Source organism: Scylla paramamosain, chromosome 42, assembly GCF_035594125.1.
Source record: "Scylla paramamosain isolate STU-SP2022 chromosome 42, ASM3559412v1, whole genome shotgun sequence".
Taxonomy (NCBI): Eukaryota; Metazoa; Arthropoda; class Malacostraca; order Decapoda; family Portunidae; genus Scylla; species Scylla paramamosain.
This window is the reverse complement of record NC_087192.1, coordinates 9,615,053-9,640,197: the sequence shown is the minus strand read 5'-3', so window position 1 is coordinate 9,640,197 and position 25,145 is coordinate 9,615,053. Positions and strand designations below refer to the sequence as shown.

The following is a 25,145-nucleotide window of genomic DNA, read 5'->3' as shown; positions in this document are numbered from 1 at the left end:
ACTACTCCTTCCAAATTCCATCAAGCTGCACTTCTTGCCATTAAAATTCATTTGCCATTTACAAGCCCACTCATTTATCTTATCAAGATCTTGTTGCAGGGCAGCTGTCTTCTTGGTTTATCATTTTCCTCAATATCTTGGCATCATCTGCAACCATACTTATGTAGCCTACCATATCATTTACATACACTGCAAACATAATTGGTGCAAGTACACATCCCTGTGCGATCCTGCTTATCACTTTCCATCTTGACTTGGTATTTTGAATTACTGTCCTTGTTGAGTAAAAAATCTTCCATCCATCTTAGTACTGATCTTCCAATTCCTGCTTCATATTTCATATACTTTATTTTGGAGGAAATGGTCTGCAATAGTATTTGCAGTAAAGTGTGGCCACTGTGCTAAACATGTGTAATCTATTTTTGAAAATTATTAAAAAGGAGGATAAAATAGTGCAAGAAAGACAGTGAAGTAGAGGTACAGAACCTTACTTACAGTTCATTGATGCACTGCAGCTCAACCATTTCCATCTCCAGGTGAGCAGGGGTACCATCCAGTGTGAGGTCAAATGGGAGTGGTGAACAGCTTAAAGTCCACAGCCAGCAACCTAACTTCTGCAAAACAAGATAATTCCTCCTGCAAAAGTGACAACACTGACACAAATTTCCAGAGCCATGTCTTTGGAGGAACAAACAGGAAGGTGAGGAAAATGCACAAAATGGCCAGTAGTCAACTGACCTTCCCACAAATGCAGTTTGGCTTCAAAGGCAGTGATGTATGTCTTTACCTTGCAGCCTCATGTTGAAAGTATTCAGGTGACTAGTGATGTCTGTGAGTAAGACCAGATGGGCATGTCATTGTAGATCAGAGAAATGATCAGCATTGGGGAGGTTTTTCTGATAGTCTCTTTCTGATAGTTTTTCTGGTCTCTTGTTGTAGGTCACATGCCTTTTTTTTTTTTTTTTTCTTATGTAGGAAGGACACTGGCCAAGGGCAACAAAAATCTAATAAAAAAAAATGCCCACAAAAATGCCAGTCCCATAAAAGGGTCAAAGCAGTGGTCAAAAATTGGTGGATAAGTGTCTTGAAACCTCCCTCTTGAAGGAATTCAAGTCATAGGAAGGTGGAAATACAGAAGCAGGCAGGGAGTTCCAGAGTTTACCAGAGAAAGGGATGAATGACTGAGAATACTGGTTAACTCTTGCGTTAGAGAGGTGGACAGAATAGGGGTGAGAGAAAGAAGTAAGTCTTGTGCAGCGAGGCCGCAGAAGGAGGGGAGGCATGCAGTTAGCAAGATCAAAAGAGCAGTTAGCATGAAAATAGCGGTAGAAGACAGCTAGATATGCAACATTGCGGCGGTGAGAGAGAGGCTGAAGACAGTCAGTTAGAGGAGAGGAGTTGATGAGATGAAAAGCTTTTGATTCCACCCTGTCTAGAAGAGCAGTATGAGTGGGGGCAATGTGGCTCCAAGTCACAGGAATAGAGCAGGTGTGCATTGACTTCACCCATCAATGCCTAGATCTGGCAGTGGGAAAGGAAGGAGTTGACAGTTTTCACAAACAAACATGACATCACTGAGTTTGGCAGACATGTCACAGTGAGGTCTCAAATAATGGATCAGGGGTGCTGTGAACTTTCCAATAACCCAACTGTGACTTCATTGAATGCTTCTTTTATGTCTCACAACACAAGGGGCAGTCACAGCCTGCCCTCTAAAGACAACTCTTTTCCTTCACACAAAACTACATGCACCTAATTACACACACCCTTCACTCAAAATTCAAAATTCAACATGGTGACTCTTACACCAGCTTTGGAGTCCCTGTCTGGGGAGGGGACCAAAAATGTCCCTAGGTCAGACTGCTCTTCTGGTATCGATTCTAAGTGTCTTGACACCCTCTCAACTTTTTCTTCATTAACATCTGCAACATTTGTGGCCTTAGGTCTAATTTTCAAACTATAGAACACTACCTCTCCTTTACTAAATCGCACCTTCTTTTCCTCACTAAAACACAGGTGCCTGAGGCAACTGACAGTAGCCCCTTTTCTGTTTCCTCCTACTTTCTCTATCCTTATTTTCAATTCAAAGCTGGATGTTGCATCTATGTGCACAACAACTTAACCTGTTCTCATGTCCATGCTCTTGAATCTTCTGAGTTTTCCACCATCTGGCTACAACTACAGTCATTCTCAAAGAAAATTTATCTGTGCTGTATACCTCTCACTTAACTCCTCTTTGTATAAAAAAATTCTTTGACTATTTAACTTTCAAAGTGGAGCACATTCTGACTTCCATTTATGAAAATCTCCATTCTTGGAGACTTTAATGTTCACCACCAGCTTTGGCTTTCCTCTCCCTTCACTGACCAACCATCCTGGTGAACTAGCCTTTAACTTTGCTATCCTTCATGATCTAGAGCAACTGGTGCAATATCCTACTCATATTCCTGACCGTCTTGGAAATATGCCCAATATTCTTGACCTTTTCGTACAATCTAATCCTGCTACTTATGCTGTCACTCTTGTCTTCTCTTGTCATATCTATATCCTGTCCTATCGCTTCAATCCCTCCTCAGGGTCCCCCAAAGCAGAGGTGCCTTTGTCATTTTGCCTCTGCTAATTGGGGAGACCTGAGGAGATATTCTGATTTTCCTTGGAATGACTATTGGTTCTGTGTTAGAGAAATATCTCTGTGTGCTCAGTACATAACAAAGGTGATAGTGTCTGACATGGAGATGTACATTCCTCACTCTTTTGCCCTAAGCCTTCCAAACCTTGATTAAACACAACCTGTTATTGAGCTATACATGATACAGAGGTGGCTCACAAAAGGTACTTGAGCCTTCCATCACCTGAATCTCATGCACTTTATATTTTTGCTTGGAATAATGGCAAGTCTATTCTCCAACTAGCCAAAACTCCTTCATTAATAAAAAAATGTCAAAATTTATCAAGATCTAACTCCCCTCATGATTTCTGGCACCTAGCCAAAAATATCTCCAATAACTTTACTTCTTCATCTTCCCCTTCTTTATTTCAATCTGATGTCACCACTGCTATCTCACCTATCCCTAAAGCTGAACTCTTTTCTCAAACCTTTGCTTAAAGGTCTACCTTGGATGATTCAGGGCTTGTTCCTTCCTCTTCTCCACCCTCTGACTACTTCATGCTACCCATTAAGATCCTTCGCAGTGATGTTTTTCATGCTCTCACTAGCCTTGACCCTCAGAAGCCTTATGGACCTGACGGAGTCCCTCTTGTTGTTCTCTGAAACTGTGCCTCCGTGCTTGCACTTTGCCTAGTCAAACTCTTCCATCTCTGTCTATCAACATCTACCTTCCCTTTTTTTTGCTGGAAGTTTGCCTGTATTCAGCCTGTTCCTAAAAAGGGTGAATGCTCTAATCCCTCAAACTACCACCTTATGCTTTAATTTCCTACCTCCCTAAATTTTTTTTTCAATCTATTCTTAACAGGAAGATTCTTAAATATTTATCAGTTCACAACCTTCTATCTGATCACTAGTATGGGTTCCATCAAGGCCTCTCTACTGATGATCTGGCTTTCCTTGCTAAGTCTTAGTCATCCTCTTTTAGAAATTTTGGTGAAACTTTTGCTGTTTCGTTAGACATATCAAAAGCTTTTGATAGAGTCTGGCACAAAGCTTTGATTTCAAAACTACCCTCCTATGGCTTCTATTCTTTTCTCTGTACTTTCATCTCAAGTTTCCTTTCTGACCATTCTATTGCTGCTATGGCAGATAGTCACTGTTCTTCTCCTAAGTTTATTAACAGTGGTGTTCCTCAGGGTTCTGTCCTGTCACCCACTTCATCAATGATCTAAACCAAACTTCTTGCCTTATCCACTCTTATGCTGATGATATCACCCTGCATTTCTCCACATCTTTTTGTAGATATCCAACCCTTGAGGAAGTAAACAGCTCACACAGAGAAGCCACAGAACCCCTGACTTCTGATCTCTAAAATTTGTGATTGGGGCAAAGCAAACTTAGTATTGTTCAATGCCTTAAAAACTCAATTCTTCCATCTATCAAACTGACACATACTTCCAGATAATTGTCCCCTCTTCTTCAGTGACACTCAACTTCTACATTGAACATTGAACATTCTCAGTCTGTCCTTTACTTATAATCTAAACTGGAAACTTCACATCTCATTTCTAGCTAAAACAGCTTCCATAAAGTTAGGCATTCTGAGTTGTTTACATCAGTTTTTCTCACCCCCCCCAACACACACACACACACACACACACACACACACACACACACACACACACACACACACACACACACACACACACACTACCATCACTGTACAAGGTCGTTATCTGTCCATGTATGGAGTATGCTTCACATGTATGGGGAGGGTTACACACATATTGTTTGTTTAGACAGGGTGGAATCAAAAGCTTTTCGTGCTATCAACTCCTTTCCTTTAACTGGCTGTCTTCAACCTCTCTGTGATTGCCACAATGTTGCATCTCTTGCTATCTTCTACTGTTATTTTCATAGTAACTGGTCTTCTGATCTTGCTAACTGTATACCTTCCTTCCTCCTGGGGCCTCACTGCACGAGACTTTCTTCTTTCTCTCACTCCTATTCTGTCCACCTCTCTAATGCAAGAGTTACCAGTATTCTCAATCATCCATCCCTTTCTTTGGTAAACTCTGGAACTTCCTGCCAGGAAGTCTCCTTCCTATGACTTGAACCATTTCAAGTCATAGGAAGTTCAAGTCATAGTCATAGTCAAGAGGCAGGTTTCAAGACCAAAAGCCTTTAATTTTTTATGACCACTTTTGACTTTGTTTGGGGACTGGCACCTCAGTGGCCTTCTTTTTTTTTTCTTTTTTTCCCCTTGGCCAGTGCCCCTCTTACATATGAAAAAAAGTGCTTCTTGGTGGAGAAAGCAGTGCACCTTTTAGATGGGTTTCACAATGGTACAATAGCAGCAAAGTGGCACCCTTCTGCTTTGTATCCATTTTTTTATTTTTTTTTATTTAGGAAGGACACTGGCCAAGGGCAACAAAAATCCAATAAAAAAAAATGCCCACTAAAATGCCAGTCCAATAAAAGGGTCAAAGCAGCAGTCAAAAATTGATGAATAAGTGTCTTGAAACCTCCCTCTTGAAGAAATTAAAGTCATAGGAAGGTGGAAATACAGAAGCAGGCAGGGAGTTCCAGAGTTTACCAGAGAAAGGGATGAATGATTGAGAATACTGGTTAACTCTTGTGTTAGAGAGGTGGACAGAATAGGGGTGAGAGAAAGAAGAAAGTCTTGTGCAGCGAGGCTGCGGGAGAAGGGAGGCATGCAGTTAGCAAGATCAGAAGAGCAGTTAGCATGAAAATAGTGGTAGAAGACAGCTAGATATGCAACATTGCGGCGGTGAGAGAGAGGCTGAAGACAGTCAGTTAGAGGAGAGGAGTTGATGAGGCGAAAAGCTTTTGATTCCACCCTGTCTAGAAGAGCATTATGAGTGAAACCCCCCCCAGACATGTGAAGCATACTCCATACATAGACGGATAAGGCCCTTGTACAGAGTTAGCAGCTGGAGGGGTGAGAAAAACTGGCGGAAATGTCTCAGAACGCCTAACTTCATAGAAGCTGTTTTAGCTAGAGATGAGATGTAAAGTTTCCAGTTCAGATTATAAATAAAGGACAGACCAAGGATGTTCAGTGTAGAAGAGGGGGATGGTTGAGTGTCATTGAAGAAGAGAGGATAGTTGTCTGGAAGGTTGTGTCGAGTTGATAGATGGAGGAATTGAGTTTTTGAGGCATTGAACAATACCAAGTTTGCTCTGCCCCAACCAGAGATTTTAGAAAGATCAGAGGTCAAGCGTTCTGTGGCTTCCCTGCGAGAAATGTTTACCTCCTGAAGGGTTGGACGTCTATGAAAAGACGTGGAAAAGTGCAGGGTGGTATCATCAGTGTAGGAGTGGATAGGACAAGAAGTTTGGTTTAGAAGATCATTAATGAATAATAAGAAGAGAGTGGATGATAGGATAGAACCCTGAGGAACACCACTGTTAATAGATTTAGGAGAAGAACAGTGACCGTCTACCACAGCAGCAATAGAACGGTCAGAAAGGAAACTTGAGATGAAGTTACAGAGAGGAGGATAGAAGCCGTAGGAGGGTAGTTTGGAAATCAAAGCTTTGTGCCAGACTCTATCAAAAGCTTTTGATATGTCCAAGGCAACAGCAAAAGTTTCACCAAAATCTCTAAAAGAGGATGACCAAGACTCAGTAAGGAAAGCCAGATCACCAGTAGAGCGGCCTTGACGGAACCCATACTGGCGATCAGATAGAAGGTTGTGGAGTGATAGATGTTTAAGAATCTTCCTGTTGAGGATAGATTCAAAAACTTTAGATAGGCAGGAAATTAAAGCAATAGGACGGAAGTTTGAGGGATTAGAATGGTCACCCTTTTTAGGTACAGGTTGAATGTGGGCAAACTTCCAGCAAGAAGGAAAGGTAGATGTTGACAGACAGAGCTGAAAGAGTTTGACTAGGCAAGCTGCAAGCACGGAGGCACAGTTTCAGAGAACAATAGGAGGGACCCCATCAGGTCCATAAGCCTTCCAAGGGTTTAGGCCAGCAAGGGCATGGAAAACATCATTGCGAAGAATTTTAATAGGTAGCATGAAGTAGTCAGAGGGTGGAGGAGAGGAAGGAACAAGCCCAGAATCGTCTAAGGTAGAGTTTTCAGCAAATGTTTGAGCGAAGAGTTCAGCTTTAGAAATAGATGTGATAACAATGGTGCCATCTGGTTGAAATAAAGGAGGGAAAGAAGAAGCAAAGTTGTTGGAGATATTTTTGGCTAGATGCCAGAAGTCACAAAGGGAGTTAGATCTTGAAAGGTTTTGACACTTTCTGTTAATGAAGGAGTTTTTTGCTTGTTGGAGAACAGACTTGGCATGGTTCTGGGGAGAAATATAAAGTGCATGATATTCTGGTGATGGAAGGCTTAAGTACCTTTTGTGGGCCACCTCTCTATCCTGTATAGCACGAGAACAAGCTGTGTTAAACCAAAGTTTAGAAGGTTTAGGACGAGAAAAAGAGTGAGGAATGTATGCCTCCATGCCAGACACTATCACCTCTGTTATGCGCTCAACACACAAAGACGTGTCTCTGACATGGAAGCAGTAGTCATTCCAAGGAAAATCAGCAAAATACCTCCTCAGGTCCCCCCAACTAGGAGAGGCAAAACGCCAGAGGCACCTTTGCTTAGGGGGATCCTAAGGAGGGATTGGAGCGATAGGACAAGATACAGAGATGAGATTGTGACTGGAGGAGCCCAACGGAGAAGAAAGGGTGACAGCATAAGCAGAAGAATTAGAGGTCAGGAAAAGGTCAAGAATGTTGGGTGTATCTCCAAGACAGTCAAGAATACGAGTAGGGTGTTGCACCAATTGCTCTAGGTCGTGGAGGATAGCAAAGTTGAATGGTAGTTCACCAGGATGGTCAGTGTATGGAGAGGAAAGCCAAAGCTGGTGGTGAACATTGAAGTCTCCAAGAATGGAGATCTCTGCTAAAGGGAAGAGGATCAGAATGTGCTCCACTTTGGAAGTTAAATAGTCAAAGAATTTGTTATAGTCAGAGGAGTTAGGTGAGAGGTATACAGCACAGATAAATTTAGTTTGAGAGTGACTCTGTAGTCGTAGCCAGATGGTGGAAAACTCGGAAGATTCAAGAGCATGGGCACGAGAGCAGGTTAAGTCATTGTGCACATTAACGCAGCATCCAGCTTTGGATAAAAAATGAGGATGGAGAAAGTAGGAGGGAACAGAAAAGGGGCTACTGTCAGTTGCCTCAGACACCTGAGTTTCAGTGAGGAAAAGAAGATGAGGTTTAGAAGAGGAGAGATGGTGTTCTACAGATTGAAAATTAGATCTTAGACCGCAAATGTTGCAGAAGTTAATGAAGAAAAAGTTGAGGGGGTTGTCAAGACACTTAGGGTCGTCGACAGAAAGGCAGTCTGATCTGGGGATATTCATGGTCCCCTCCCCAGATGGGGACTCCGAGGCTGGTGTAGGAGTCGCCATGATGATTTTAAAATTTTTGAGTGAAGGGTGTGTGTGTTATTAGGTGCTTGTAGTTTTGTGTGGAGGAAGAGAGTTGTCTTTAGAGGGCAGGCTGTGACTGCCCCCTTGTGTTTGAGACACAAAGCGAAACGTTCAGTGAGGTCACAGCTGGGTTTAATGATAAGTTCACAGCACCCCCTGAACAGTGCTTTAGACCTCATTGGGAGTAATTATCATTTCGGCAGGTGTCTACTGCCTCCTCCTACTGGGACACCATCAATTGTCATGCTCATGAGAAGAGAGAGATCAAGGGAGTATTGCTCAACACAATGAAACACAATAATGAAGATGTTTTGTCCTCTGCCTGTTCTGTGCAGTGAGAGAAGCTGGAGAAACACTCTATGTCTTTTATGTCTATGCTTTCATCAAGCATAAGAGAAGGTAACTACATTCAAGCATTAGGATTTAAGTGAGTTATGCTCTATGCCTGACATCTTGATACATTGACAAACAGTGTGTGATGAAAGATTGACTCTCAAAAGCAGAATGGTGTTCTGGACAGAATTCCTGGAAAATTGTTTAAGGGAGTAGACAAAGCACAAGAAGTTCTGTTTGTGACAGTCTGTTTGCCTCATCTGTAAATACTTCAGGCCTTTCACTTTAATGTCCTTTTCCTCACTCACTCCACTACTACTCTTTCAGGGTAGTAATAGAGTGCCTTATAGGAAGTCATTCTCTCACACTCCCTATATCTATTCCATTCTTGTGTATCTTTTCTTGTCATCTAACTCTTAACCATTCTCTCTAACTGCCTAGATCATCTGAGGTTGTATTCTATCACCTTAACCATTAATATTCATTCTGTTCCTCTTACTGGAAGTGTAATCTTGTAGTTTGCACTTTCATTACTTTCATCATTATTTTGCTTATGATGGGTACTTCTCAAGGTTGCATGTTACCTCAAATGGAAAAGATGTACAGGTGACATTTAGAATGAATGAAACAAAGTGTAGGGAGAAATTTATAGTTAGAAGTCACTAGTGTTGAATATAAAGAAAAAGTTTTATGGGGGTTTACTAATACAATCCACATCGTATGTGGTTGAAACAGAAAATGGGAGAAGAAAAGTGGAGATACATAGAATGTAATGGAGAAGGTATTTTGGAGATCATGTGTGGTATAACATACATAAAGATCAAATGAGAAATGGGGAATTGGAATAGAAAACTGGTATTGGTAGGAAGGAAGCTGAATGAGAAAAGCAGGTAGTTAACCATCCTGTGCCAACACCATAAATTAATGGCATCTCACATACCTGCACTCAGTGCCACTGGCATAAATTTATGGCATCAACTTAAAAAATTCTAGACTGTTTATTTGTCAGTTGAACTTGAGAGAAAACACACTACATGTACTTCAAACCTTACTCTAGCCTGTAGATGTGTAGGTAGCCACATGACAAGACCCCCTCAGAAGTGCACTGACTCACAATTTCAGAGTAATGAGCATGATACAGGGTTGTGCCTGGAGTGCTGCTTCAGAGACAACTACACACTTCTCCACTTTTAAGGTGATTCAGGACTGCTTATAAATATTGTCTTTACGAAAAACAGCAGAAAAAGTGCCACAACACTCCATCACATTCAAATTGCAATAGCCTACTAATCATGCAGTAAGGTGAATAATGTAGGGTCAATCCTCATTCCCTCATGTATTACAAGTAGCCTACCAGCTATGTGTACATTGGCATTGTGGTGATTTACCATTACTGGCATTGCTATTCATCACATTATATGCAGCCAACCCAGCTGACTCATAATGTGGGTTTAAAAATGTTTCATTTTGCCTAATCCCCTTTTTACACATTTTCCTACTATCTTTACATTGTTTAGGATTTTTCAGTGTATAAAAAATATTGAAAATTGGCTGGCACCATGGGCAGATTCATGGTTAAAATGGGTGGGACCATGTGAGTTAAAATAGATTAGACATTAAGGAATAAGAGAGTAATTGGGGAAAGAGGTGCCTGGATCTGAAGTGAGGGCTGTAAGGCTCAGAGGAAGACCATGAATAGGACGGATAGGCAGTGTGATGAGTGCCTCAGATGGAAGAGAGTTGTCTGGAGTAAGGAAGAATGGTTACACATGATAAGGATGAATGGAGAGACATTGAACTCATTAATGGTGATGCAACCCTTAAGGTCTTGAGAGAAGGCTATGTACATCTGATCGAATCAACTGATCAGGTCATATGTGGAAAAGTGTGTGCATCTGTCATATTGCAGCAGAGATAAAACCAGCTGTTGTTAGGTCCTTGTGTTTGAGAGACCCTGCTATACTGCACATATGATACTTGTACAGTGTAGTTAGTGAGAGGATTGGTCCTCACTCCCAAAACAAGGAAGAGGTTTAGAGGCTGAGGTTTAAAGGAATGTGTGTATTTTCATAGTTGTATTGTACAGGACATGAGCCAAAGCTCATTTTGTCCTGTCTCCATAACCATAATTATCCAGTTTCTCTTTAAATATGTGTAAACTGTTTGCCAAAACCACCTCTTCCTTCAAATCATTCCAGATTTCAGTTATTCGATACAGGAAGCTATATTTCTTGATGTCACTCGAACGTCCACTCTTCTTTATTTTCTGTGTGTGTGTGTGTATTTACCTGTTTCTATTCACCTAGTTGTAGTTTATGGGTGGAGTAGTCCAAGCTTGTGCTTTTCCATCTTAATATCTACTCTTATCTAGTTTTTTCCTTAAAATCATATATAGTTATTGCATTTACTGCTTCTTTTTGCAGCTCATTTCAAATTTCTGCAGTCTTTTGCAGGAAACTGTCCTTCTTAATATCCCTTCTACACACCCTTCTTCACCTTTTCATGCCCTCTGGTCCAGTTTTTCATAACCTGACAAAATCTGATATAAGGCAATCAGGTCACCTCTCTCTCTCTCTTCTCTCTTCCATGGTTTAGTTTCTTTAGTCTCTTTATACAATAAGTCTGATATGGTCAGAGGCAGCTTTGTAGCTGCTCGTTGTATTTATTATTTTTATATCCCTTTTAGTGCTGGGAGACCATATCACTGCTGCATATTCCAAACAAAGTCTTATCATTGTCACAGTTAAATTCTTAATCATCTCTTCATCTAGATAGTTGAACACTGCTTTTATGTTTCTCATCATGTTGTATGTTTCCCCTGTCTTCCTTCTTACATGTACCTCTGGGGACAGCTTATCAGTGATAGTAATTCCAAGGTCTTTCTCTTCACTCTTCACTCTTATTTCCTCTTTACCCAATTTATAACTGAAGACTGGCCTCACACAGCTATGCCCAAACTTCAACACTCAACATTTTTTTTTTTTTTTATGTTAAACACCATTTTCCAAATGCCACTCCAATCCCAAATCTCATTCAGATCTTCCTATAGGGCTTCACAATCCTCTATCCTCTCTACTTTTCTCATCAATTTTGCATCATCAGCAAATAGACTCTTTAGCTACTCACCCCTTCCATCACATCATTCACATAGATAGCAAACATAACTGGTGCTAGTACCAACCCTTGCAGGACACCACTAATTAACTTTCTCCATGATGTCTTCCTATGTTTGACCACTGTTTTCATTTCACTTCCTCTCAGAAAGCCACTGATCCAATGTAGGGGTGCACTTCTCAGTCCACCAGACATTTCAAATTTCCACAGCAGTCTCTTGTGGTGCACTGTATCGAATGCTTTCTTTAAGTCCAAATAAACACAATCTGCCTATCCCTCTCTTTCTTGTACTATATGTATGACTCTGTAGTAGAAGGACATTAAATTCTTCATACATGACCTTCTTTTTCTAAAGCTGAATTGTTCATCTGTTAATATCTCTCTCTCTCTCCCAGATATTCACTTCATCTTTGCTTCACTATTCTTTCACACATTGTTTGCCACCACTTGTTATTGACACCAGTCTATAATTAGATGGTTCTTCTTTGCTTCCATTCTTATATATGGGGACTATATCTGCTTTTTCCAATCTATGGGCACCACTCATTCCCTTAATGAAGTTATGATAAGTTTGTAAATCTTGTGTGCAAGTTGATCTCTGTATTCCTTCAGCACTGAATTAGATACTCCATCAGGTCCCTGCACCTTCCTCACATCCAAGTCTTCCATCATTATTCTTACCTCATCCACTGTTACCTCAATCTCACTCAATCATTCAAAACTTTTACAATTTTTTCTTCTTCCTCAACATGCATGCATATCTTTTATTTTCAGTTTGTTTAACCCCTTCTTATTCTTCATTTTACCATTCACATATCTATAGGTCATCCTTGGTTTCTCCTTACATCTGTCCACAATATCTTTTTCATGATTCTTTATTTTTTCTCTCCTTACCTTTGAGTATTCATTTCTCTCCCTTTTATATTTTTTCCCATGCCTCACATGTTTTTTGTTTTCCTTTTCTTCCATTTGATCCAGATCAGATCTCTCTTCCTCCTTGCTTCCTCACATTGTTTATTAAACCATTGCTGCTTCTTAACCTCTTGTTTCTTTATCTTTGGGACAAATCTCCTTACACCCTCACTGTATATGTTCATAAACTTTTCCCATTTATCTTCTATCCCAATTTGCTTCATTGAATTGATTCTGGTCCACTTCCTCAAAGTAATTCCTTAATTTTCTAAAGTCTGTTTTTCCATAGCTGAATCTTCCTGTTCTATGGTACTCATTCTTTCATATCTTTCCTCCTACTCTCATTGTACACTCCACCACCACACGATAACTTTTACTTATTGGACATTTATAGTCTATATCCTCAACAACTTCAGGTTTCTTTGCAAAAATTAAATCCAGCCTCAAGGGTTCGTCTTCTTCCCTGAACCTCGTATTCTCTTCCACCCTTTGTGTTATTGAATTCTCCATTGTCATCCCTAACAACTCTCCTCCCCAAGACTTGTCGCTCCCATCCACCAACCACTCTTCCCACCTAACCTCCTTGTAGTTGAAATCTCCCATAATCATTAGAGTGTCTCCGCTTGCCATCATGTCTTCTACACATCTGTGTATCCTCTAATTTAGCCTTGTATTCCACAACTCATCAGGAATTTGTTTTAGGAGGAACATATACCATTGTAAAAGCCTCTTTTTCTACCTTCTCTACACACCACCTCAACTTTTATTGCTTCAGCCAGTTTGTAATCACAATTAGTCTCATGGGGCAATAAATCCTTTGTCACCAAAATTATTACTCGACTTCCTTGTTTTTCACTTCTGTTTCCCAGCCATACATTGTACTTTCCTTCACCCAAATTATTCACTTCAATGTTGTCACTTAACTCATCACATTCAGAGCATACTCTCTGAAGTAGTCATTTAGTTCCACCTGTGCTGAAAATAACCCATTCACATTAGTATAAGCAATGTTCAATTTCTCACTCCACTCTCTTTATTTCAAATCATCCACTTTGTTAACCTCATGTCCCTGGGGTTCTTTTTTTTTCTTAGTCTGCTTCCATAATTTGTTTTCGCTCGCTCCTCATTTATGTCTCTCCATATCCAGATGTTTTTTGCTGTCCTCCTTTCTTCCTAATCTCCATGCTCCTCTTAGTACCTCTTCTGCTGCCATTTGTGATTTAAATTTAATCCTCATTGGTCAGCTTTTTTCTTCAACATACTTCCCCAATCTTGTTACTTAGTCAATCCTTAATCACCCCTGCCAATCATCCTGATGTTCAGTCACAACACTTACTAAATCTACTGCGATGCTCCTTTCTTCTTTCTCTCTTGTGTTTAGCTACTATCTTTTCCTCCTTGATCCCAAAAACAATTATGAATTTTTCTGCTCTACAGTGTTCCTAACCAAATCTTACTTTTCTTTAATAACTTTAACTATTGCCTTTTTTTACAAATTCTTCCATATCTTTCACCTAATTGTTCATTATCCCCTTCAAATTAGCAGTTTCTTAATTTTTTTCTTTTCCTACACAGTATAACAATCAACTTTTTCTTGATTAATCTCCACCCTTGCCTTGTAGCTTTCTAGATTTTTGTTCACTTCCTCATATTTATAATTCAACTTCCTATTCTCATCCTTTCTCTCATTTTCCAGAAATTTGCATTTCTCTTTCCAAGCCTTGTTTTCAAATTCTAAATAGTCACATCTCTTTTCAAATTCATTAACCCAGCTGGACAAACCACAGTTCTTTGTGGAAAACTCTACTTTTTGATGTCCCTCAAACACTGACTCTTCCTGATCTTCTTTGAGTGCCCTCTCATCCTTCCAGCTTCATCTTCCAGCAACAACAAGTTCTGCTTGTCTATCTTCTCAATGTGGTTAACTATTTTATACATTGTTATTAAATCTCTTTCTCTTCTAAATTGCAAAGTTTGTATTCCCATTTCTTTCAGCCTCTCTTTGTACGTTAGGTCTTTCAGCTCCAATACCAACCTTGTAGATGCCCTCTGAATTCTTTCCAACTTCTTTATATCTTTCTTCATATGCAGAGACCACACCACTGCTGCATATTCCAGCTTGGGACATAACATAGTGGCTATAATTTTTTCATCATAGTCTTATGCATGTAATGAAATGCCACCCTAATACTTGTTAACATCCTGTACGTTGAGCCAAATATCTTATTTATATGCTGTCCTGGGATCAGGGTATCTTGAAGAACCACTTCCAGGTCTTTCTCCTCCTTGCTCTTCATTATTACTTTCTCCCCTATTTTATAGTCCCATGCAGGTCTTTTACTCTTTCCCAATTTTATCACATGGCATTTCTTAGCATTGAATTCCAATTTGACCTCTTTGCTCCACTCCATAAATCTTGTCAATATCTCTTTACAACTACATACAATCAATTAACATGTTTATTTATTACTCTTAACAATTTTGTATCATCAGCAAACAGATTGATATAACTGGTCAAACCCTCCTGCATATCATTGATGTATATTTAGAACATAATGGGTGCTAACAATAACGCCTGTGGTACTCCGCTTGTTACATTACTCCAACTTGAACAGGTGTCCTTGATCACAGTTCTCATTTCTCTATCCTTTAAGTAGTCTCTCATCCATTTTAGCATTGTCCCTCTCAGTCCTCCTATATGTTCCATCTTCCACAATAGTCTTTTATGTGGAACTTTATCGAAAGCTTTTTTGATGTCCAAGTACACTGCACCTACCCACCCATCTCTGTTTTGTACTTCATCTATTACTCTTGTATAGAAACTTAGTAAATTTGTCACACATGACCTTCCTTTTCTGAAACCAAATTGGCTATTTGTTATAACTTTGTTCTCTTCCAAATATTTCAACCACTTTTCCTTGATCACTATTTTACAGATCTTGCCCACAACACTAGTTAGCAACACCAGTCTATAATTTAGTGGTTCAGTCCTCCTTCCTCCTTTGTGTATTGGCACTATATTTGCTCTCTTCCACTCCCTTGGTACTCTCCCCTCTATCAGTGAGCTGTTAATCACATCCCAAATTGGCTCCACCACTTCTTCTCTACATTCCTTTAGTGTCCAACCTGACACTCCATCAGGCCCCAATGCTTTCCTGACATCTAACAATTTGCCAATTTCATGTTTTTGCACCAAGACTTCCCATAACCCCCTGCCACACTTCCTCGTTTGGTTCTGTGAAATCCGCTTCCACATTGAACACAGATCTGAAACTCTCTTTCATAATTTCACTCATCTCTTCTACTGTTTGATATATCCTTCCTTCCTTTACTATCTTGTTAATGGTCTCTCTGCTTGTCACCTTTCCATTGGTATACCTGTAAAAAAGCTTGGGCTCTTTTTCACATTTCTTTACCACATCCTTTTTCAAATTGTTTCTCCTCCTCTCTTCTTATTCTAACATATTCATTCCTGGCCTCCTTATACTGTTCTCTATTATTTTCATTTCTTTGTTCAGTTTCTTGCAAGCTATATCCTTTCTCTTGTAAGCTCCTGCACATCTGGCATTATACCAAATATGTTTGCTACTCCGTACTTTATATAAAGGTACATACTTCTGCACACCCTCATTGTACTTCTTAAGGAATGTTTCATATTTCTCATGCACTGTGTTGCCTTCCATAAGTCTTTTCCAATCAATACTCCCAAAGAATTTTCTTAAATCTGTAAAATTTGTCTTTGTGTGATTGTCTCCCATTTTTATAATCCTTATTACATGGTAGAATCTCCCAATCTTGCAGTACCACTTCTAACACCACATGGTCACTTTTTCCCATTGGGCTTAAGTATTTAATGGTTGGATGGGGCTCTGGTTTTTTTTTTGTGAATACCAGGTCTAGCATAGATGGTTCCTCCTCCCCTCTGCATCTTGTAAATTCCTCCACCCATTGGTCCATCGTATTCACCATAGCTAACTGTAGCATGTCTTCACTCCACGGTCCAGCATTTCCATTAACTTCCATCTCCTCCCAGCTTACATTTTTGCAGTTAAAGTCTCCCACTAATAGTATTTTACTGCACTTCCTTATCATGTTGTCTAGGCACTTCAACACCTCCTTTTGCATCTCCTTGTGTTCCTCCAGCTTCCATGTATTAGTCTTTGGTGGCACATACATTAACATGATCCTCCTTTCTCTCCCACTGGTCCTGATTGTTATACCTGTGACCTCCACCATGCCATCTCCATATTGAACTTCTTCCACATATTTATCATCTCGAACCATTATCAGTACTCCTACTTCTTCCTTTTTATCTCTCCTCCAGTAATTATATCCCTCTTCCTGAAAGCTTAAGTGGACTTCCTCTTTTAACTTTGTCTTGGTTAGACACAAGACATCTGGTCTATTTTCCTTTAGGTAATCTCTCACTTCCAGTACATCGTATACATTACTCTTAATGTACTACTTCTCCCACCACTTGTAATTTCTCTGTCTGCTGCTGTGGTTCTTTCATTTCTTGTTCCCTTTCCCGAATATACCATTTCCTTAGTCTCATATCTAATATCCTCCAATAAAATTTCCTCTTCTCGGTCTCTGTCCTCTCTTTTTTTCCTTAGCTTCATTTCTCAGATCCCTCTCTTTTTTTCCTTTCTTCCAAGTTCATATCTCTTTTTACCCAAATATTCTTGTATTCTGAACTTTCAGCCAGCTTCCTGGTTCTCGCTAGGATCTCCTGTACTGCAACATGGGATCTTATTCTCACTTTTAACAGTCTTTTACCTCCTTCATTATATTTTCCAGTTCTTTATGCTTTTTCCACTTCTTGTTCCAGTTTGTTCCAGTCCCTGCTCCTCATCTTGGACCATTGTAATAATTTTCCTTACCAACTTCTCTTCCTTCTCTCTCACAGACTTTACTGGGTTTTTTCTTCTCTTGCAGTCTGAAAAAGACCATGCATTTTCTTATCCACTGTATCTGTCACCAAAACCTTCTTTTCTTTAATTGCCTGAATTAATGTGTCCTTGGTCTCTTCCTGTATTTGTTTTTTAACCACCTCTGTGAAGTGTGTGTGTGTGTGTGTGTGTGTGTGTGTGTGTGTGTGTGATGGGAGATGATCCCTTGTGTGTGTTGGGTCAACACCTTGCCTTAGCTGTCCTTATTATGAGGATATGTTGGCCAAGTAGAGATGTATACTAGAATCTGATCAGAAAGGCTTTCTTTTATGTTTGGTGCAAAGGAATGATCCTCTTTAAATTCTGAAAATCTGGTTTCCATCATGGGTATTATAGTATTCCCTTTTTTTAACAGAGGAAGTAGGCTGGTGCTGGCCAAGGACAAATATATAATGAAGAAAAAACTGCTGAACTGCTAGTCCCCAAAAATAGTATGACAGAAAAGAAAGGTTGTCAGTTGAGTTGGTTCATTTAGTTCTGGAGATATCTTGATACTCATCTCTTTAAATAATTTGAATCAAAGGAAAGGGAAAAACTGAAAAGAGTACTGTGTCAGAATTTATCCAGAAAAGGAATGAAAGAGGTGACTGGTTAGTTAGTGAAGTGGACAGAAGTTGGGTGAAAGTAAGTATAAAGTTTTGGGTAGTAAAGTCATGCATGGGAGGAGGTATTCCGATAGTAAGTTAAGAAGAGATAATGATAGAAGATAGCAAGAAAGTCAATATATTTATATTCCATGAAATATTTGAAGTAGTCAGTTACAGGAAAGTTAATGAAGTAGATAAAAAGATTTTGGTTTGGCTCTGCCAAGCAAGACTGAGTGGAAAACCTTTGTAAATGGGAGCCATACTTCATACAAGAATGGATATGTTCCCTGTGAGGAGAAAAATTGGCAAAGATGATACAGAACACTGTAGTAAGAAATGGAATGTGAATTTCCAGCTGAGGGGTTTAGTACAGGATAGTGCATTTAAGGCAGGGAAGAGGGACAGTTGAATGCCATTGAAAAAGAGGAGATAGTTCTCTAAAAGCTTGTGTTAAGATACATAAATGTAGGAATTGAGCTTTGAGAGATTAAACAAATAGTTTGCCATTTTTAGAAATTATAGAAAGATCAGAAGTGAGGTATTTTGTGACTTCTTTGAATAAATAGTTTAATTCCTGCAGAATTGGTTGTCTGAGGAATGATGGCGAAGAATAGAGGTTAGAGTCATCAGCATAAGCATGGATAAGATAAGAGGTTTTGCTGAGATAATTTATGAATAATAGAAAGTGGATGATGTAACAGAACAGCGTGGAACACTACTTTTAATATGTTTAGAAAGCCACTGGTCATCAACCACCTCAGCAATAAATTAACCCAAAAGGAAATTTGAGGTAAAAGTGTAGAGATGGATGGAGACAATATGAAGGAAGCTATAATTGAAGCTGAATGCCAGACTTTGCTGAAAGCTTTTGATATACCAATGTAAGACATTAACAATGGTTTGACTGAAATCCCATTGACCAAGATTTAGCAAAGAAAACTAGATCACCAGTGAATTTTCCTTTACAGAATCCTTACACTCAGGAAAGAGATTCTGACCAGGTAGATACTTAAGCTTCTTAACTGAGGACAGACTCAAAAGTTGTAGGAAGACAAGAAACCAAAACTGTAGGTTAACAGTTTGGAAGTATGCAGTTGTCACCTTTCTTAGGAGCAGATTGAATGTAAGCTAACTTGCAGCAAGGAAAAGTGGATTTTAATAGGTAAGACAGAAAAGTTTGATGAGGCAGTGCAAACATGGTGGAAGCAGTTACAGAGCACAATAAGAGGTATTCCATCACAAACACAAACCATTGGTGGCTGGGGTTCTTCCTAGCCATTTTGTACATATTATGGGTTCATGGATAATGTTTACCTTCCATTTGGGCATGTAGTTAATACTCACTTCATATGTAGTATTTATTCTTTCTTGGGGTTCCCTTGCCGTTCCAGTCATTGCTCAGGCACTCGTTAGGTCCATCTAGAAATATTGGTTTGGAAAGACCTCTGATACCACATGGAAATATATTGTTTTGGCATTATAGGCATCCTTTCTCATGATTAGCAAATCTTTGACATTCTCTTCTCATTTCCAATATAATTGTATCTTTCAGAGTAGTGTTCTTAACAACATATTATTCCATGTTGCCATCAGTGGCATTCCCTTATGTTGGTTTGCAGTTGGCACCAGGATCATCTCTCAGCATTCAACCAATTAATTCAGTTGGGGATTTTCAAGTCCATGTCTTATGCTCTTCAGTTATCAAATAATTTGTCAGACCCTTTATACTCTCTCAGATATTCTTTGATACACATCTTGTGTATTGTTTGGTCTAATCTGTAATTCATTTTTCTCCATTAATATAATATTTTTATAAAGCACCTCTCAGACCTTTCAGACAAGGAATGCAGATTGATATTTATTGTTTTCATGTATCATTTTTTTTTCTTCCTTTTTACATGGCATCATCTGTATTCTTTACCTTTGCAGTTTGTTGTCTTAGTTTGATATGATTCATCATGTTGGTGCATACAGGTCTCATGAGTCTTTATTCCAATTCTAGTGTGACCTCCTAATGTTCACATCTTTTTCAATATTTCATTGAGCTTTGCTGGTTCCTTCTGCACAGCTAACAATCTGCACTCTTCCAAGCAAGTTTTTTTGTCAGAGAAGCTGGTTTTGGTATCCTCATGAAAAATGACTGCCTTTTGTAGCCTCTATTTAGATGATCCTCCTAATGCATTTATAACTTGCCCAACTTGTATAGTAATACAAGTTGGGTATTTCATACTTTTGGTTGTTCTATTCATTTGATTATTGCCTTGCTTATGATACCATCTTAGGCCAGAGATAGCAATACTTTAAGTGTAATATCTCAGGTAGTACAGTATTTAGTCAAATCTTTTGCTTCTTATTCCAGACCACACTACTGAGTCCTTTAGTTGTCTGTCATGAGTCAAATCTTTTGCTTCTTATTCCAGATGAGTCCTTTAGTTGTCTGTCATGTTTGTCATAATAGATTGATTCCTTTATTTTATTTATTTATTTTTTTCCCTCTCCCCTCAGGCTCTTTTCTGTTAGTGAAGCCCCTCTTTGTCTGTTCTAGCATTCTCTTCTTTTCTGACGTATTTTACTTGTATAGCTAGCTTTCTTATTCATTTTACTTGTATGGCTAGCTTTCTTATTATATCCCACTTCTTTGATCTTACATCTCTTCAAAATATTTTTTTTCCCATGTTTTATTTGATTCAAGTTTTTTTTATGGCTAAACATAACTTCTACTTTACCAGTCGTCTTACCCATTATTTTCAAGACATTTCTCATCACTGATATTCCTGTATAAGAGTTCCACATCTTTGTTGTGGTTAACTTGACATTGTGATAATAGCATTACAACCTGTTTTATGTTATGAGACTCAAAGATATATGAAACATATATCTTTGGATAAATGTAACAAGTTAGAAGCACTAAATCTGGATAAGGTGGAAGCATCGAAAACACATATTTCAGTTAAAATATTTGCTTATTAAAAAGGCTTAAAAAAAAAACAAAGTATACAAAAAGAACATGTTTGACATAATACAAATAAACCTTCAATTATGCTCACACATGCATTTAATCAGCACTTACATCTGAAGGTTGATTCACAAGGGTAGCTCAGACCACCAGCAGACAACAAATAGCACATTCTTGTTTCTTCCTCCATTACGCTCTGAGACAGTGACTTTGGTATTGTGTGATCTAGTCTTCATCATATTTGGGTACAAAGATATTAGGAAGTGAAAGGGAGTGCAAAATAATTAGTACCAGGTTCTATGTAACAAACAAAGCAAATGAAAGGTTTGGAGTTTTCTCAGTAATTCCATGTAGATAATTTTAGATTCCAAACTCCAAAACTGTGTCCCAAATATTATAAATCATTTACTAACCCCTCAAGGCTGGGATATATTAAGGAGCAGTTCTGAGAGAGGGTGAGGAAGGCACCAATACTAGCATGTGGTGGTCAGTCCACACAGCTTCATTGTTTTGGTAACGGAGTGCTGGTCTGTAGCCCTAAGACCTTACAGATGCACTTTGGAGAAACGTCAGAGGGGTGAGTTAATCTGGAAATACAGCAATGTTCTCCTAATCTCCAGTAGTAATCCACATGGAATAATGAAAAGTAAAACAAGAAGTTACTTGACTAAATAGTACAACACTACTCTGGGAACTGAAGTGAAGTGCTTGCATTGCCATAATTCTTTTTTACCTAAGCACAAATGTACAACAACATTCATTTACTAACTGTGGACAACATTATAGAGGAAATTTTCATTCAGAATAACACTGCCAAGAAACACTAATCATTTTGAATAAATTATGCATAACTGTATTACATGTTTTTAGACTTCTGCAGTACAGAATAAACATTAAACAGACATGCACTGTCAACTGGGATCCTGCAACATATACAGCCAACACACACAGTGCACACACAGGACAAAGAGCTCATAAGTCATGAAGAATGGTATGGTCACTATTATCAGTATTATCTAAATCTTTAAAAATTTAACAACTTTGCATTCTATAACTTCTTAAAAGAATTTGTGTTTCTGTTGTAGAAGGTATTGGTTAAGGCACAACTAATGAACCAAGACCATCTTTTTCTGTTTTCTTTGTGGCCAAATGTAATTCACATCACCATGAATAAAAGACTATTAATAAAATTGTTACATATTAAAAACTTTAACTTTAGTTAAAAATTTTATGCAAAGGATTTCATTACTTTGGGTTTGCATGATCAATGTCCAGAGTTCAAATTTAATCTTTACCATTTATCAGTGATATGTGAACTTTGTCCAAAATACATACAAAAATAAGTTTTAAGTAAGAAAACACTACTTTCCATATACTGTGAATATTGGTTTTATGGTTGCAAGTTGCATAACCCTAGTCCAGTATTTTCCTACATTAATTAAAAAGGCACCAAATGCCTGTGAATGGCTTTGTGAAATTAATGTAGTACCAGTGTCTTTTGCTGGTTTTCACTCACAACTTTTATTCTTTATGGATAATTTCCACCACTGCATCACAATAACAGTTCATATAGCATGTAGTTTTATTGCCACAAAAAATCCATTATCAAAGCATATTAAAGACCAATAAGATAACAGAATTGTCTTTCTATGTGAAGGCAAGACTAGTGGCAATTTCATTGCAATAAAAGTAAGACAATCTTTGATTGTGGTCTGAAATGGATGACAAAGTCATGTTGTTTTGTATCTAGACAATCATGGCAGTGGAAAACATTGATCTTAAGTTTGTTAAAACAAGCTTCTTTCCTAAATGTTTCTTTTCTGACACTGAAACATTTAGCACAGTAAAATGTACACTTAAAGTGCTTTCTTACTCCAGTGCAGATTTGTGCAACATCCAGAAAGGCCAGTTCCTTTCCAACATTTTTGTAAGGTCATGAGAGTTCAAGTTCTCTCCATGAGCACCATGTCCACTAAAACTAACAACTCGAACACACACCAAAATAATCAACCAATGGATTTTACTTTTATTAATTGCACCATTCAATAAAATTGTCATTGCTAACTGTACTGCAGAGTATTTAGCAATAACTTTCAATTTCAGGAGACAGCATTAAATGAAGAAAACTAGTATAATAAAAAGCTGATTCATCATCTTGATCAGATATTTGTCATTACCTTACAAAATAGAAATTGTAGGGCATGAGTTACCTGCAGAACCCTGCTGCTCTGTGATTATTATTATATTGTCTGACACGTCATCTATCAAGAGTTGCATCTTGCGCCAAGCTCAGCACCACCACAAGATTATCTAGCTGAGCCTGGTGTATTACATCTCAGTGATAAATAAAATGAGAGGTCTGGATGCACTGTTAAGATTTACTCCAGTTATGAGGTAGTACTAAACACTGAGCTTATTCCAAGCTAGTATCTACACTCATGCACACTAGCCGCCGCACCCGTGCATTGATGGAAGTGTCCTCAGTCTGGGGAATGTGGCCGTTGGTTTCCTTTGTTGAAGATCCCCTGTAATGGATAGTTCCATTTGCATGGCCATTTGCATGGCCATTGCTGTAACCATTGGCTACACCATTTGCTTTGCCATTTGCATGACCATTTGCATGTTTGATATGTCCATTGGTATGTCCATTTGCCTTGGAGAGATGTGAGGTCCCATTCATATACTGTGAAAAGAGTTTTATATATTACTTTGACAGGATCTATAAAAAACAGTTTTGTGAAATGACAGTTAATGATAGTCATGGAGAAATAGAAACAGACTATTTCCTTTATTCTTAACGTCCATATTCCCATTTATAACTATTGTCCTCCATGCCCCCCCCCCCCCCTCTCTCTCTCTCTCTCTCTCTCTCTCTCTCTCTCTCTCTCTCTCTCTCTCTCTCTCTCTCTCTCTCTCTCTCTCTCTCTCTCTCTCTCTCTCTCTCTCTCTCTCTCTCTCTCTCTCTCTCACACAGCTTCTATGCATGTTTATTATATGAATTCCCTAATTACATCTCACTAACTAGTCCCATCCCCACAGTAATTTCAGTAATTTAAAGATTTGTTTTAATTCTCAGTCCATCCACACATGCACTGGTATCCTAAAATGGATACCTGAATTCTCCCATTCTATAAATTTTACACTGATCCCACAGGACTTCTTGCCAATCTTTCTTGAGATCTACAAGAGCATCTACCTTCCTCACAATGTTTCTCAGTTACTATTCCCACAGCAAATACTTCATCCGCATATCTTACACCTTTCTTTAAGTACTCCCTGTTCTACCCTTTAATTTCACAGGCAAAAATTTATCCACGCACATCCTTTATTTATCCTTTCAAATTGTCTCCAGTCAGTGACAGTGGTAAGCAAGAGCAACCAACCAGTTCACTGCACATTAAAGCACCAAGATCAGTCTTTGCAAAACTAGCAATGTGAACACAACAGAGCTGACTTGTTCCTGATAGCCTACAGCACGTTAGGTCATCACTATGTTATGATAGAACATCATGCCTTAGTTCAAACTGGAACAAGTTGTCTCATCAGTATGTGTCACTCAAACTATCAACATCAAATGCAGGGGGCTTAATTAAGGCCTCACACAGCAGTGCTTGGTCCTCCTCTTAGTATTGTTCCTGGACAGGGAGTCAGGAGTAAAAAGGAAAAAAAATTATCTCCTAAATCTGACAAATTAATCTCACATTTGAGAAGCTTGTCAGTCTTATTTATTTATTTTTTATTTATTTTTTTTTCACTCCCAAATTTCCTTCCAAGAATGAAATTAGATGGAAGGTTAGTTGCCAATGGTTCTGCATGTGACACTGACAGCCTGAACATTATCATACACATAAAAACAACTGCTGAGCAAAGGTATGAGCTTTCTCTTCCTTTTAAACCTTCCTGTATCTCATTGTGATGGCTAAAAGATGAGTTGTGAGCTTCCAAAGAAAGTTAAAATAGCAGAAAAAATGACACTAACAGTCAGAAATAGACTCTCTCCCAGCAACAGGATGGCATTTACTTAAATAAATATAGGAATGTAGGTTAATAGTATATAGATTAATTCCACAATAGCATCTCTCACACCATGAAGGCCTGGAGGCTTTCCAACCTTCACTTCCCCTTCTGCTTTCATTCTCGGTTTCATTAAGCAGACCTGGTCACCCAATGTTGAATCCTACTCCAAAACTTAAGAATACTGGCCTACTTTCC

General features: G+C 38.7%; 1 protein-coding gene and 1 long non-coding RNA gene across 10 annotated transcripts in view; one reads left to right on the top strand and one right to left on the bottom strand.

Moving 5' to 3' along the window:
* Positions 1 to 25,145, top strand: part of LOC135093152 (uncharacterized) — a 58,950-nt gene that overhangs the window by 31,829 nt on the left and 1,976 nt on the right. For all 3 annotated transcript variants that reach the window (XR_010263230.1, XR_010263232.1, XR_010263231.1), the window contains one exon: positions 537 to 700. This is a non-coding gene — a long non-coding RNA (uncharacterized LOC135093152). The remainder of the gene's footprint in view (positions 1 to 536; positions 701 to 25,145) is intronic.
* The window catches only part of LOC135093151 (very long chain fatty acid elongase 7-like), a 64,025-nt gene continuing 59,801 nt past the window's right edge, over positions 20,922 to 25,145 (bottom strand). For all 7 annotated transcript variants that reach the window (XM_063992063.1, XM_063992067.1, XM_063992064.1 and 4 more), the window contains one exon: positions 20,922 to 23,616. In XM_063992063.1, coding sequence (XP_063848133.1) covers positions 23,347 to 23,616 — 270 coding nt within the window. In that variant the 3' untranslated portion in view covers positions 20,922 to 23,346. The remainder of the gene's footprint in view (positions 23,617 to 25,145) is intronic.